The 16,823-nt window shown below is 47.7% G+C and overlaps 1 protein-coding gene across 1 annotated transcript in view; it reads right to left on the minus strand.

Annotated features, from left to right (window-relative positions):
• Positions 1–16,823, minus strand: part of KIF5C (kinesin family member 5C) — a 154,437-nt gene that overhangs the window by 6,022 nt on the left and 131,592 nt on the right. Inside the window, exons 24-26 of the mRNA XM_077767822.1 lie at positions 14,924–15,028; positions 12,861–13,077; positions 11,550–11,663 (exon numbers count right to left, since the gene is read on the minus strand). Coding sequence (XP_077623948.1) covers positions 11,557–11,663; positions 12,861–13,077; positions 14,924–15,028 — 429 coding nt within the window. The 3' untranslated portion in view covers positions 11,550–11,556. The remainder of the gene's footprint in view (positions 1–11,549; positions 11,664–12,860; positions 13,078–14,923; positions 15,029–16,823) is intronic.

Below are 16,823 nucleotides of genomic sequence, written 5' to 3' on the forward strand. Positions count from 1 at the left end.
GGGTGGCTTAGTCGGTTAAGCGTCCGACTTTCGCTTAGGTCATGATCTCGCGGTTCGTGGGTTCGAGCCCCGCGTCGGGCTCTGTGCTGACTGCCAGCTCAGAGCCTGGAGCCTGTTTCAGTCTGTGACTCCCTCTCTCTCTGACCCTCCCCTGCTCACGCTGTCTCTCTCTCTCTCTCCTAGATATAAATAAAAAATTAAAAATTAAAAAATTAAAAAAAAAAAGAGATGAAGATTCTAGAAGCCTGGTCATAGTTGTCATTTTAATTCAGTTTAGGCTGAAAACCAACAGGCACTGGGATCCTTCTGAAGACCACCGCTGGAGTCCCCATTTCACTTTCCTTACAGGGTCCTTTCTGCAAGCACATGCTCTCAGAACCACTACTTACGGGTCACATCCTCAGAACCACTTATGGGCCACGCTGGCCAGATGTGATGGTCTTTCTGGGGGCTTGGAGGCAGGGAGGTAGGAGCACATGCCTTCAATTGTAGGATTAGGGCTTAATGTGAGGACCGAGGCCAACCCTTGTTGACAGAGCCTAGGATTAAAGACACATGCACAGCGGGGTGGCCTCAACAATGCCTGGGGACCACGGAGTCCTACGATTTCCACCAGATGGCCTTTCATTCAACCCCCCCACTGTTCCATGGGTAAGACTCAGCACGTTGTGGCTAACAGGACATTAGAAACAGGGCCACAAAAGAGACCCAACCTGGTTAGTCACCTCAAGGAGGGTGAGAAGGCGGAGATGGTGACAGGCTGCCGAAAGGAAAAACACAGGAACTCCACCAATAAAGGGTCCTCTATTAGAAAGAGGTCATTCTGTATCCTGAGTTAAAGATCTTTACGGCCCATCTGCCAAAGCAGTCTTTCCAGCAAGCCTAAGAAAAAAGGACTCAACAGAAAAAAGGATTCCCAAACATTCCCCCAACTATCTGAGAGTTCATCTCCTCTGATAAATCTGGGGGTGGGGGGTGGGGAGATGGATAGAACTTCTAAAAGTAAATGGGTTGGCCCCAGGAGAAACCATTTCTGCCTTCTGATGGCAGAGACTGGCTACCCAGAGAGGCCGGCAAATCGTGAGAACATTTAATACCCAGTTCTGCTGACCCTCTTAGATGGCTCAGAGTTTTCACTCACTCATCTAAAGCTTGGTACTGGACCGAGTGACTTGCTACGAGGCTGCCCCTGGGTCTTTGCCAAACTGGAGATGGAAATTCAGAGTGGCAATATGTGACCAGACTTAGAAGGAAACGTAATCGCCTTTCTTTAGAAGGGGTGGGGAGGCTGAAGAAAGGAGCTTAATTATACAAGAGTTTTGCAAGGAAGTATTTATAAATTTTTCCCCCAACTTTAGCTTTTGCAATTGCTTGCAAGTGGATTTACACTTAATCCAAACAGTACATAGTTTTATCGTTTCTTTTGCCTTTGTACAATTCAATCCCCACATTATAAGAATCACCAATTGAGCGTCACGTACCACTGCTGGACAGAAGTGGGCTTATCTCACAGGAGCATTCGTGTGGTCTGCAGTGGGGGGGACCATCGCTCTTCCTGCCGGGTCCTCCATGATTGCTTCCTTTGAACTCACAGGGCTGGTTTCTAAGTCCTATGCCCTAGTGTCCATCTGTGATCACTTCTGCTTTCTCTCCCTGAGTTCCACTTTCTCTATGCCTTCAGGTCTGCACCCACAACTACAACACTGGCCCCAGTTCTTACCACACAGCTTTCCACTCCTTCTACTCTTCCACTAGGACCTTCCACCCTTTCACATCACACATTCAACACCCAGTGAACCCTTGATGAAGAAGGTGCTATGATCATAACTTCTCCGTGACCAAGAATCCTGTCTGGAGCGACAAGGCTGGGCTTTTCCCCCCCACCCCCAACTAAAATAAACACACTACGGGGTGTCTGGATGGCTCAGTCGGTTGGGCGTCTGACTTCAGCTCAGATCATGATCTTGAGTTCATGAGTTTGAGACCTGCATCGAGCTCTGTGCTGACAGCTCAGAGCCTGGAGCCTGCTTCGGATTCTGTGTCTCCCTCTCTCTTTGCCCTGCCTTCCATTCATGCTCTGTCTCTCTCTCTCTCAAAAATGAATCTTTAAAAATTTAAAAATAAATAAATAAAATAAACACACTGTAACCGACAGAATGCAGAAGCAGAGAGGGGAATCCAGTGCTGTCCATTAAGCCAAATGTTGAACGGATTTGCACAATTGCAAAGCAAGACCATTCTGCTAAGTTTTTGTTTTGGAAAATAATTACTTTTCACTAAAAGCAGAATTTTGGTTAACAGTAGTGATATCTAAAAATTTTGTTTCAATTTATATCAATAGTATAAAACATATCTAGAGACATAAGCCAGGAATGTAAAAACTTTTCAATGTCGATTCCTTTTAAGACTACAAAGGGTCCGGCGGCCGGGAACTTTGAGACCTGCTACACACGGCCAGTTGGACTTCTTGGTCCAGGACTCAACACGAACAAGATGTCTTGTGTGATCTCGACGGTTCACTTGGCCTCTTTGTAGAAGGTAGGATGGCCCTGGACGAGACACTGTCAGCATGTGCCCATTCTGTGCCAGGCGCCCGCCCTAGCTCTCTGTGTGTATTAATGCATTTATTCCCCATAGCCACCCCATACGTCGGTGCAGTCATCTGGCACATTTCACAGAGGGCAGGGAGGCACAGACAGACGTAGTAACTCACCTGTACATGGCCAGGCTGGGATTCAACCCCGGGCAGCTGGGCTTCACATCCGGAAGCCACAGTCACCCAGCTGTGTACCCTGCCTGAAGCAAAGAGTTCCCCCCCCCCCTGCAGGTACTCAGGTGACTCAATAATTTAATTACTAGGATTTTCCAACAGCCTAGCAAGTTGAACAGCCCAGTGGCTCAGAGGCAGACCACATGTGGCCAACTTAAGGATCCCACGTGACCTGCTGTAAAGGAGGCTCCGGGACTGACATCACTACTTCAGAGGCTTAAATTGGGTAAAGCAAGTTCTCACCTACCTTCTACGTGTGGAATGAACCCGCTTCTGCTATGGGCACAAGGCAACTTATACATTTTTTTTTTTTAAATGTTTTATTTATTTCTAGGAGAGAGAGAGAGCGTGAGCAGGGGAGGGTCAGAGAGAGAGGGAGTCACAGACTGTAACAGGCTCCAGGCTCTGAACTGGCAGTCAGCACAGAGCCCGACGCAGGGCTCGAACCCACGAACCGCGAGATCATGACCTAAGCGAAAGTCGGACGCTTAACCGACTAAGCCACCCAGGTGCCCCGCAACTTATACATTTTAAGTATATATTTTATTTGTGATTACATGGGTTTAAAAACCAGGAGAATGGTCAAGGAGAAGCCGCCAACGATGCCAGATGGAGTCGATCCAGATACTCAGGACAGAGAGAAGAGTAATGAGAAGAAGGAAAGACCAGCAAACACAAATAGAGGATAAATAAGGAAGAGGAAGTGTCAACTGGGGAAGCTAGGCCTGAACCTCGGGATAAATTAAGGACCAAACAATAAGGGCCCTTTTGTTCTGCTAGTCAAGTGCTTAGAAAGCAGACTATTCTGCCTGAGGTGGAGTGAGGAAAACAATGTAGGGAGAGAGCCCGAGGTGGGGGGAGAGGGGGGGTTGAAAGAAGGTGGAATTTCCTAGTTCAAAGATAGAAGAGTTCATAGCAGCGCTCTCCACAATAGCTAAAACATGGAAAGAGCCTAAGTATCCATCCATNGAGCTAGAGACCCAAGTGGACCTAAAGTTCAGGGCTGTCGCTGAGGGTAGTAAATGTGGGGAAATGGCCTAGACATTCAGAGACAAATACATCTGAGGTTTAAGTGCTAGGCTAGAAAATACTGGACTTCCTGTCTCTAATGTACACTTGAAATTTCCGCTTTTGGGTGTAGCTTACTGCAAACCAGACAAGACCTCTTAGACTAGAACATTATCTGTGCATTCCAGATGTCTGGGCCAAGCCTGAAGGTCTCTACAAGTGGCAGGCGTGCAGGCAACACAGGGTCCAGGAGGTCAGGCCCTCAGTCACAGATGACTATTATGGTAACAACAGGGGACGGTCGTGAAAGCCTGTAGATCTGTGTTAGGTGCCTGCTTCCAGCCCACAAACATTTAAGAGCTTAAAGGTCCTGTTTTTACTAACAACTAACAACGATATTCACACTACAGCTCTTGAAGTAGTAAAACCTGAAGAAGACAGAGCCATCCCACAGTGATGGTCACCGACCCAGGGAATGTCACACAGATCAGAGACACAGAGGCCTCAACAGAACACCTGGTCTGCTCTGATGGCTCTTTGTAGTCCCATCCGCCAGGGGACCCTGCCGGAAATCACAGCCGTGCTTTCCCAGTGCTTTTTCTTTACGCCTCAAAACACGGACTCACAGTCTGCAAACATGGCACTGGTTCTTCTGTCAGACTCCCAGTGGGTTCATATTGGCTCTGCCACTGTGATTTTACCAAATATTTTATCAAAGCTTATCAAAACTTCATTAAATAGGCTATGGTTTCTAGACTTAATATACGTGGTTTTTAATCAAAGCACAGTCCTCAAAATATCAGTCTTCATCTACATCAGCAAAGGGACGGGCATTCTGGGCCTTTGGTTCGTTTCACAATATTTTCTCTCTCTCTTTTTAATGATTTTCAATTTTGTCTTTATTTTTTTATTTTTTGAGAAAGAGAGAATGCATGTGAGCCAGGGACAGGGGCAGAAGGGGGAGGGAGGGAGAGAGAGGGTAAAAGGGAGAGAGTGAAAGAGAGAGAGGGAATCTTTTTTTTAAGTTTATTTATTTATTTTGAGAGAGAGAGAGAAAGTGAGAAGGGGAGGGGCAGAGAGAGAGAGAGAACCCCAAACAGGCTCCACACTGTCAGCGCACAGAGACTGATATGGGGCCTTGATCAACACCTGTGAGATCATGACCCGAGCCCAGATCAAGAGTTGGACACTTAACCAACTGAGCCACCCAGGTGCCCTAGAGAGAGAGAGAGAGAGAGAGAGAGAGAGAGAGAGAATCTTAAGCAGGCTCCATGCTGAGGGCTTGATCCCAGGACCCTGGGACCACAACCCGAGCCGAAATCAAGAGATGGACGTTCAATTGACTGAGCCACGCAGGCACCCCTCCCAATACTTTCAATTTTATGTTTTCCTTGCTACAAAAATCTGAAGCATTAATATGTGTATATTCTAAATTCTCTAGCTGACCATCTTGCAACCAAACATTCCTGTGCATCTTTAGCCTCATGTGCATTTTCTGCTGTGACCAAGTGGGAGCTACTCCTTACAACTTAAATATCTCCCCGCTGAAGTCAGACTCCACAGGGCAGTAAAGAGTTCCAGCCACAAGAAGGTAAATTGGCTGGAAGGGACACAGTGATTCTACAGTGGGTTTCTTTTTTCTTTTCTTTTCTTTTCTTTTCTTTTCTTTTCTTTCTTTCCTTTCTTTTTCTTTCTTTCTTTCTTTCTTTCTTTCTTTCTTTTTTCTTTCTTTCTCTCTTTCTCTCTCTCTTTCTTAAAAGACTTTATTTTAAGTGTATTTATTTATTTTGAGAGAGAGTGCAAGCTTCAGCTGGGTACAGGCAGAGAAAAAGGACCCCAAGCAAGCTCCATGCCATCAGCACAGAACCTGAGGCAGGACTTGAACTCACGAACCGTGAGATTGAGACCTGAGCCAAAATCAAGAGTCAGACGCTTAACCGACTGAGCCACCCAGGCACTCCAAGACTTTATTTTTAAGTAATCTCTACACCCATTGTGGGGCTCAAACTTACAACCCCAAGATTGAGAGTCACATGCTCTATCAACTGAGCCCGCAGGTGCCCCTCAGCAGTGGTTTTAGCCCAGAAAGGGGGTAAAAGAAGTGAGTCATGTCCTGATACACAGAAGTAGCTTGGACAAACTCCTCTAAGAAGCAACGCATACCAGAGTCACATTGAACCCAGCTCTTTATTTTCAGCAAGTGGCCATATTTCATTACATCATGTTAAAGCTGGTGATTTGGATTTTTGATTTGTGCTTCACTTCAATCTAACTCCTAAATTTGTTTTTACTTGATAGCTGCATAAGACTAAGTACAAGTATATACACTGTTTTCAATTTGCTTATACTTAACTATCATAGCTTAAATAAACTCTGGCAATAGGTGAGAACTTTATCCTTTTAAAAGTACTGTATTTACTATGCAAATGTGAGAAATAGTAGTCTAAATATAGGAAAGCCAAAAGAAGACCATTTTGCTTGGAAGCCTTTTAGAAAACAGCCAAGGTATCAGCAATGCCCCACTGGCGCCATCTGGTGGACACATTGGAACAAGCGCGCAATGGCTCGGCCAAGCACTGGCAGGAAAGGAAGCCCAATTCAGGACCCTCAGAACTGAGCTGGACAAGTATTTAAACGGTGTCCACATTAAATGTGGGGCCATGAATAAACATTCAGGACTGCCCCAGAGGTCTATTTCACACCTTATCTTTCCTCCAGCCCGCAACCCCATTTTCCTGCCTCCCTCAGCTGATAACCTGGTTTCTTCCAAGAGAAAGCAGGCACTAAGATGAGACCCGTTCCACGTCCCTGCCACCCCATCCACCACCTACCTTCTCGTCCCCTCCACTTATGCTCCGGATGGCAGTACCTCTCAGGTAGCCAGTACTCGGTACCTGTAATTCTCCGGTCTCGTACGTTATCACTTCTCCCACAATGGTTGCTAGGGGAGCCCTGCTCTGGCTCTCAGCCACCCTATCCTTTCCCGGGGGTCCAGCACAGGGTGGCCTTTCCCAGTCATGAACCAGGTCCCACCACTCCAACTGCACTCTCAGCTGCTGGCCTGGCCTCTGAGGCCTCCTTTATCTGTCCTCTACCTCTTTCCCCAACAACCCTGATTATGAAGGTCTCTGTGCTCCAGCCCCATCAGCCTTATACACCTAATACACCAGCCATTCCCGCCTTCCAGCCAGTGCCTCTTCCCCAGCCACTGTGTGGCTGGCGATTGTCCTCAGTCAGTCCTCTGCTCAAATGTCACCCCTCTTCTAAATCTCCATTTCATTAACCTGCTCTTATTTTCTTCAGAACCTTACCACTAAATGAAATTATCTTGTTTATTTACTATCTTCCTGCAAAAAAAAAAAAAAAAAAAAAAAAANTTCCTAAAAAAAAAAAAAAAAAAAATAGTATTACCGCACAAGACCTTGTTAAACCAAGCACGGAACAGGTTCTCCATGGCTGCCCCCATTTTGCAGATGATGAAATTGAGGCTGAAAGAAATCAAGTAACTTGCCCAACATCTTATGGAAATAAAGCCAAGGCCTGAGCTTCAACCCATGTGCAGCCATCCTCGTATTCCATGTCCTTTCTTGGTTGCACTATACTGCTCCATGTCCATTTTTACGGTTTGAAAAAGATGTCCCCTCCCCCAGGCTACCGCCCCCCCCTCCCCGGGATGTGAACTAGCTAAGATAAAAGCCAGCATTATCCTGAGTTCTGATTTCTACATGTTGGCATCTTCAGTTGCTCTGAAACTTTGGGCATAAACTGAATTACGCTTTGTGACTATATTCCCTGAAGCCTGAAATGAAGCAGAAAGAAACCCCAAAGATATCTAAATGCTGCCCAAGTATGAGAAGGCTGCTCTGGCTTCAGCAAGTCAGCACCTGAGACCATTTCCACCCAGGACAAACACACTGCGGAATGAGCAGCGGAAAGCTCAGGAAGGTCATTGCAAAAGGTTTTGATCCCAACTAAGCAATGAATTCCACATTTCCTATTATTTTTTAAAAAATGGTTTTACATTTTATCACTTCCAATTATAATTCCCCACTCCACTGGTTACTATCCTTTTTTTTAATCTCTCCTGACAAATTCCCAGTCATTTTCTTAAAAATAGTGTTTGGGGCACCTGGGTGGCTCAGTCGGTTAAGTGTCCGACTTCGGCTCAGGTCATAATCCAATGGTTTGTGAGTTCAAGCCCTGCATCGGGTTCTGTGCAGGCAGCTCAGAGCCTGGAGCCTGTTTCAGACTCTGTCTCCCTCTCTCTCTGCCCCTCCCCCGCTCATGCTCTGTCTGTTTCAAAAAAACACTATAAAAAAAATAGTCAGTGTTCTCGTCCATAAGCTTTAGGTGAATACATGAGAATATCTTTAAAACACCTTATATTTGGTCATAGCACCAAATAAGATACTGACTCATGGGTCCTCCCACTCAGCAGTTAGAACTTGGGGCCAGAGGGGGGTGCCTGGGTGGCTCAGCAGGTTTAGCATCTGACTTTAGCTCATGTCATGCTCTTGCAGTTCCTGAGTTTGAGGCCTGGGTCGGGCTCTGTGCTGACAGCTCAGAGCCAGGAGCCTACTTTGGATTCTGTGTCTCTTTCTCTGCCCTTCCCCTGACTCCTGCTCTGTCTCTCTCTCAAAAATAAATAAATGTATTTAAAAAAACCCAAAAACTTGGGGCCAGAGAGAGACTAAAAACTATTTTGTAACAACTACATGAACTGAAGGAGGCTACAGACCAGCACTCATCAGCCACCTACTGTGCCCAAGCCCTGCACTGCCGCTCTACCCTAAAGCTGACATTTTTATTGAGCACGTGCAATATGCCAAGGAGCTTATGAAACGTGACCTCATTTTGTCCTCATTTCAAGATCAATGAACCAGGAAAAGGATCAGATGAAGAAACCAACTAAGGGTAACTGACGGGAAGTAACTTCCAAAGAAAGTAGATGACCTGGGCCACCTGTGTGGCTCAGCTGTTGTTCAACGTCTAACTCTTGATTTTGGCTCAGGTCATGATCTCATGGTTTGTGACTTTGGGCCCCACACTGGGCTCTGCATTGACAGCACAGAGCTTGCTTAGGATTCTCTCTCTCCTCTCTCTCTCTGCACCCCCCCCCCAAAATAAATACATAGACATTAAAAATAAGAAGAAAGTAGAAGGCCTAACATGACCTTGTCTCTTGTCCAAAGCCAGGCCCCCCCCACCACACCAGCATCCCGATAACTAGGAAGGGGGCCTGTTTGCTTTATGACGTGGGGAAGTGCCCAGCTACAGGAGTCATATGCATAGATAAAGTAGGTCAACAAGGTTCCAGCTGCAGATAAAATAATCAAATTCACTTACAACACTCCGAGTTACAGAACGCAACAAACAAATCACCAGGAAGGGTGAGGATGGTGCTGTTAGTTCAAAGGTCCTGAAAGTCTCACCAGACCTACTGCTTCTCAATCTCAAGCACAGGAAGAGAACATTTGGCTGTGCACTCCTTATACAAAACATGGGTCTGACAGACCTTTCTGAGATTGCATGGGGCGAGTGGCTGTCCATTGGACCATATCTGGACCCCAGAATCTCTGAGCTAGTATATTTATTAAGAGCTTGGTGGAAGCCAAGCACATGTACCTCTCGGTGCTTACATTTAATAGCATTTTTTTTAGTGTTTATTTATTTTTGAGAGAGAGACAGAGCGTGAGCAGGGGAGGAGCAGAGGGAGAGGGAGACAGAATCTGAAGCAGGCTCCAAGGCTCCCAGCTGTCAGCACGGATCCCAACGCAGGGCTCTGAGTCACGAACCATGAGATCATGACCTGAGCCAAAGCTGGACACTTAACCAACTGAGCACCCAGGCGCTCCAACTCTGTGCTTATATTGCACGGGGTAAGGTAGATATTACATGTCGCACCCAAGTCCACTGCCTTGTCCTCGGCTACAGAACACTGCTCTTATGTGGGGCAGTGACGTGCCACCTAAAAGACTACCGTTCCAGGCCCCTTGCCACTGCACATGGCCATGTGCCTCGGTTCCAGCCAGAGGGATGCAGGCATCAGTATCGTATGGGCTCCTGGGAAGGCTAGTAAAGGAAGAGGACTCGGCCGGGAGAGCTGCTTCTGCCTCTTGCCGGCTTCCTCTAACCATGGCATGTGGACATGAGAGCTACACCAGTGGAAGTCACTGAGCTGACCCTGAAGGAGGGAGGTACTTGCTGAGAATGGTAAGTCTAAATTTAAAAGGTGAGCTTCCTGTTGTCACTGTAGAGTTCCCTTACCAGCCGCTGACAGACCTCCCTCAAGTTTCCTTAAATGTGACCGAGAAATTAAATTCCATCCTGTATAAGCCACGGTTACTTCAGGACAGGAGTTCTCAAGCTTTGGTGGCAAACAAAATCAGCCGGGGTACTTGGTAAACATACAAGGGCCCAGGCCCTATGCTCCTTTAGGAAGCCTAGGTCTCTGGGGACCAGGTGATAGTGACACCCACTCACCCAAGTTCCAGAACCGTCCCTTTGCTTTTCTATTTCCAAGCTGCCTAATGTGGTCTGATAGTTCCCTTCAAGTCCAAATACAAGCCCAGGAACATGTAGTCAAAAGCAGTTTTATACCCGGTTTTATTTTATACGTGACTGAAAGTGATTGGATCTGAATGGAACGGCCCACTGCCAAGACAATTTCCCATCCTCCCTTTACGGGATACAGCAGATGGTGGTGGACACGTTGCCCGCCTGCGGGCTGCCTCGGCCTTCCCTCCTGTTCCCTCATCTGACCAGCGCCTGTCCTGCTCCTTGGCATGCTGCCCGGGGCAGCGCAGGAGAAAGCTGTCCGGGGGCAGCCACCAAGCTCCTTCCTGGGAAGTTGCTGCTGGAGCCTTCGCAATGTTGTCGCACCGCCCGAGAGAGGGCTCCAGCCCCACACATTTGCTTTCCTCACCTTGATCCAAAAAGAGCCGGAGAGGCATCAGTGCTCCCCCGAGTCACCCTTGATCACTGTGGCTTAAGCCAGCTTCCTTAGTGGGGGCTCAGAGTGCAAGGGCAACATTTGGAGATACCCTCTTCAATCCACAGGTTATTACAGGTTCAAAGAGATTTCCTAAAAACGTTTCGGGCCACCTGGCTGGCTGTTTGCCCAGCCCAACCAGCAACCTCTTTCCTCTACCCAAGTATGAGAGGACAAGGTCTCTCCTCCTCTTCTCGAAAGCATATCACTTCTTGTGTGTTTGCTGGTAGAGCAATACGAAGCATGTGGATGGTAGGAAGAGAAATTTCTAGACCACCGTCTCAAAGAAAAAAGCGGTCTGGACCTACCTAACTATAAATTAGCACAATTCTTAAAAACCCGATCTCTTGAGTTCACATAGCAGTTACAAAAATAGGACTTTCTGTATCTGGCTCTTTCTTTATATTCAGCTCCCGAGCCTTGAAGCAACCGCCCACATCTGCCTGCTCTAGCCAAAAGCAGCAGACAAACAGGTACTGCCCTTTTGGATGCCAGCTGCACAGGGAAGCCCCACAGACAAAAGAAAGCTCAGGTGACTCACTCACCACACCCTCATCTGCCGCGGAGCATCCCGGGCACCAGGCGGCCCGAGCTAAGAAGACCCGGAGGCTCTGGACCGCGTTGAGGGCAGGGAAGCGGGGTCCCTAGAGCCCGCTCCAGGACACCTACGCGCTCGCCACCGCAGGGGCGCAGGGGCGCAGGGGCGCACGGACGTGGCCGGAAGCCAGGCAGCGGCAGGGATCTGCCCCAAACAGAAACCCCCCGACGCCAGGGACTCACTTCGCGTCTATTTCTGGTAGTGAGTGGAGTTTGAAGAGCCGCCTCCTCCCCCTCGGATGGCGTGGATGGCTGTTGGAGACGATGCCGGGTAGTGTCCAGGGCGGATGGGCTTGGCTGTATTTGACAGAAAGGACAGAACGTTCAGATGAGGCTTACACAACCATACCCAGATGCCCACAGGTCGCATGTGAAAACCGAGACCTATAGTTTTTATCATTATAGTTCTAATCAATCACCAGAGCTTTCTGAAAAGAGGACGTTTGCCCTCTCGATAGTGCAGTTAGCTCATCCAGGGCACCAGATGGTTAGGGGACAGAGAGAATTTATAGATCAATTATTTTAATTCTGGCTGAGCAAAATTAGAAGGACTCTCCATTTTATCTGAGGCAGATCTGTAGGTACCTGGGGGGTTCCCAAGACATCTGGGCAGTCCCTGAAACTTGATGCAGAAATCTGCCTATGATGCACTTCTCTGGTGAAAAGATCCGTAGTTTCCAGATTTACAAAGAGCATAAAATCCAACAAAGGCAATGAAACACTAATCTAAGGTACGATCTTAAAACTAGAAACATGAGAGTGTTGTCGGTTTGCAAAACATTTGCACAGTAATATCTGATGGGAAATAAGATCACGTTATTGGAGGCATTTCAATGTTAAGAAAAAAGCTCTCTAGAGCACATCCCTAAATCCGGTTTATGCCTGCGGCTCCATCCTGGGACTACCACGTAGCAGCTACACCCTCATTCCCTGCGTGGGCAAAATATGCAAACGCAGGTCTGGGAGGGGCTGGATGTCCAGGCCCCTTCCCCAGCTGGGAACCACGGCCGGGTCACCAATGCAGGGCCTAGCTCTTTCCAGGCCACGTCCAAACCCGCCCTTGCAAGTGGCTTTGCTCGAGGCTTCTGGCTACATACTGCCCCTTCACTGGTCCACGGGGGACAGGGGCCTTTGGGCTTTGCTGAGAAATAGCCATAGATTCCAGGTCTTCTGAGAAAGTACCTCTGTTTACAGCCGGATACCTTTAGCAACAGCCTCGCCTGGCCGCCTTCTGTGCTCAGCTCAGCAGCTCTGCACCACAACATACGCAGCACTCTCTCAGCTTAAGTAAGCAGGTGCCTGACCCCCCATTCTCCTGGGATGAACGCAGGTGCCTGGAGGTGCCAGCTCGCCCGGCTCCTGCATGACCAACCACAACCTTTCACATGTTCCAGAGCGGACGGCCCAGAGCACCATCACTGCCTTGGAGCATCAGTGCTTCTGGGCGGCAGAGTCCTGCCTTTCATCAAGGGCCCAGGTGAGAGGCATGCATACCGATCTGGGCTGAGTGGGCCCTCCTGGCCATGTTCTTGGCTCGAACGGCCTCCTTGATGCGATCCACCTCCTGCTGGTAGCGCTTGCGGTCCCGCATGGCGTTCTCCTTGGCCTCCTTCAGCGCGCTCTCCAGGGCCTTGACTCGCTCCGCTGTGGCACGGAGCCGCTTCTCCAGCTTGGGCAGCTCACAGCGCAGGTCTGCATTGTCCCGGACCAGCTGCGGTGGGAGGGGACAGGGGCGATTTACCAGGGAGGTGAGGGGGCCGGCAGAGGGGCACACAGTGATACAAGGGCAGCTAGAAGCGGACTCTGCAGCCAACCAGCCAGCCCGCTAGGTCGCCTTGGAAAGTCAGTGTGACAGCAAATACTGGCAGACAACGAAGGTCCCATGCCCTGGGACTCTAATTTGCTGTACACGATTCATGGGTGCAAGGAAGTGGGGAGGGGTGGAGGATGAAATTAAAAGCCATTTCCAGGCACAGGAAGCTTTCAGGCTTGGGCAGGATTTATTTCCTCTTTTGTTTGAGTGGGTGGGCGAACTAGTGTAAGGAAAATTGACTAGTCAGAGCTAGCATGTGAGAGCTGAGAAATGTAAATAAAGCAAGTTCAAAAGCACCTGGTGAAAGGCATGCATGTTCTAGAGCTCCCTGAAGGGCTCCTCCCATGTAGGACATGTTGTCTACGCCAGCATGTGGTTTGGACCCACTTAGCAACACATCCAAAGGCTGACAGGTAACTCCAGGGGTAGCGTTCATTCTTCCATTATGTAGGACCCCCAATTAATAAGCAACAGGTGAGACTGGGCGAGTGTGGGGTGGTGTGGTCATAGACTGGTGGTTGACAGAGGGCAGGTGGGAGGGGATGGGTGAGACAGGTAAAGGGGATCGAGAATACACTTATCGTGAGGAGCACTGAGTAATGTATAGCTGCTGAACTGATATACTGTATACCTGTATTAAGGATACTGGAATTAAAAAAATAAATACCTGCAACTTTTTAAAAAAATAAAAATAAAATGAAGGAAAACAAAAAGAAGCAACAGGTGTGGCCCTGGGTTAAGAAAGGGCTCAAGAGCCAGCTCTATTATTTCCTGACATTGGGCTTTGTAAGTTATCCAACCACTACAAGCCTCAAGTTCCTCACCCATAAAAAAGGATGGCATGTAACAGGACCATTGTGGGAATCCCAGCGGATCAAGAAAAGTTTTGAAAATGAGAAAGGGCTACACGAAGGTTACCTATCCCGAGTCCACACTGGCATTCTTTCACCCTGTAGGCCAACCAGCAGCTCCAGATTTTTAATACATATTCATTGAATTCATAAATAAAATAATGAATTTCAGAGACCTACTTCAAATTCCCTTGCTCTTTCTGCTTTTATATTTTTCATCAACAATTTGCATGAGTGACTTCAACCATGTTGAATCTGCTGTCCTCCCTCTGGGGAAAAATGCCATCATCAATAATATCAAAGAGGACTTAAGTCAAAGAGAGATGACATCCCTTATCCATGTGGTCCAACAAGTGGGACCATTTTTATCATATCCCAACCAAATCTTTAGGATTTAGGGAAAACACGAACATTCCAGCATTAGATAACCACCAAGACCACCAGTAGGCTTGGCCATGAACTTTGCTGTCCCTCTAGACAAAGTCCAGAACGTCGTAAGAACCTGAGAGGGTGCTCAAGAAATAGGGTGACAGAGCAGAGAGAAAATGAATTAAGCAACTTCAACTCCTAGTCTGTTTCCTCATCTGTTTAAAAAAAAAAAAAAGGGGGCCTGAACCAGGAAACAGGATGGAAAGATAGGGTTTGAACACCCCACTTCCCAAACCCCAAGAGCTCCAACTCAATTCCCTCTATTTGGCCTCGATAAAAAGAATTTTATATATAAGGGAAGTCACCGAAGACTAAAGGACTTCAAGTCTGGCACTAATGTCTTGTGGTGACAGAGCCCCTTAACCTTCAGTGTCAGAGCCTTCTCCCAGAACTGCGGCCACGCCTACGGGGCTTCTGTCCAGGAGAATACAAGAAGCAGAAGGAAGCTGGCACAACTCTCCTACCTGTTTGTGAACCTTCGTGAGCTGCTCCAGGTTATTTTCCAGGAAGGAAATTTTCTGCTTCTGGGCAGCACTGCCCCCTGCATCATCGTTGTCCAGCTCTACACTCTGCACCAACATGAGGGGTCAGCGGGCAGGCCAGCACGCTGCCCGCCCGCAGCCCCAGCACAAGGCGGACAACACTCTAAGTCTTCTTAAAACAAAAACAAAAACAAAAACAAAAAACAACCCCAATCCCACCAAAGGTTATTCTGAAAGTGAAAATAAAAAGAGCTTCTAAAAGTTGAGACTCAATGACCTTCCCAATTAATGTCCTTACTCGGTGTCAAGGGTTTCACAAGTGTTATATTTTAGAGAACTGAAAAACAAAACAAAACAAAACCTCCAATCTTCTTTTGAAAGATACAGATTAGCTCTGTCAAAATTACCTCTATAGACTTTTCTTTTTCAAAAGAAACTGTTCCAAAACTCATAAGAAGAAGCAGTATGAAAATATAAACCCATGACCAAAATTCAATTTCGAATATCGCCAACCGAGAGAAGTGACCAAGCTAAGGGCAGGTGCCTGTGAACCCAGTGGGAAGTCCCAATGGCCTGTGCTTGTCCCTTGAGCTTCCAATTCCATGAAATTACCCAATGAATCTACCTCAAACTAAGCATCTGAGCATGGTGTTGCTGGAAAAACTCGGGAAATTCATATGATCTTGAGATTGATAAAAACCTCCCTCCTGGCAAGGCCAGGCTCAGTGGTCAGATGAGTTGAGAAACACAGGTATAAGCACATCTTGGAGCCCAAAATGGCGAGGCATACCTGTTCATCTGATTCCAGATGAGACCACTGTCCCTCCCTCTTCCAAGAGGTAACAGAGGTACGTGCATCTCAAACCTGTGTCTCTTCCATCTACATCCAAGGTTCTCAAATTTCACCCAGAGATGGCTATATTAAAACTCAGATGGTTATGCCCCTGCCCCAGTCTCTGCTTCAGTGGACCTGAGGTGGGTCTGAGAATCTGCAAATCTGGCAAGCATACTAGTGATGCCAAGGTTGCTGGCCAGCCGTATCATCACACTTTGAGAGTCACTGATCTAGTAAAACTAGGTTCTTCCTCCAAAGTTTTACATCATGAAATCAGGGAAGTCTGATCTTAAGCCTCCTTAGACCCCCTCCTCCCTCTGACTAAGCTGTTTCAGATTTTGCCTAACCTCTCCAGCCTCCCTTTCCATCCCCTATGCTCTGGCCTCTCCTTCCTACCTGGCCCAGGTATGACGGTCATTTCTATTTTGATGCCTGTGGTCACTACCTACCCAACCCACCACTGCCATTCAGCCTTTGAACTCTCCTATCATTCTCTGCTTTTCTTTGTTTTCATTTCCAGGTCCCCAAAGTCGCTAGAACCAAGTTGTCAGAGCCCACGCAGATCCATGCTCAGAGGCTCAGCTGGACACTCACATCACTGCTCAGCAATCCCTTCACTCCTCCCTGACAAATCCACCCCCCCCACCCCCTGCTGGCAGCGCCTGCTCTAGGCTCTGTGGCCTCTCCACTTTTTCCCTTCCTTTTCCACTGAGGACCGAGCCTCCACATTAATTGAGAAAATCAAAGTCATCTTTCCTCTGTTATGCATTTTCCTACAAATGTCTCCATTCTGACCTCTCCACTACTCTCTGGGAGACGGTTTCCCTGCCCCGTATACTAAGCCCAATACGTCCGTCTATGCTATTAATTCCATCCCTGTCAGATCTGACCCCATGAATCACCTCCTCTGTGCTTATATATTTCACCTCTTTCCCTTGGCTCCTTCACACAGACACACATATTCACACACATATACACACACACACACACACACACTCAAATATACCTTCCTTCTGTCCTGCCGCACATCTGGGAATGGACATGTTT

The sequence above is a fragment of the Crocuta crocuta genome, unplaced genomic scaffold (assembly GCF_008692635.1).
Source record: "Crocuta crocuta isolate KB4526 unplaced genomic scaffold, BGI_CrCroc_1.0 scaffold154, whole genome shotgun sequence".
NCBI classification, from domain to species: Eukaryota; Metazoa; Chordata; class Mammalia; order Carnivora; family Hyaenidae; genus Crocuta; species Crocuta crocuta.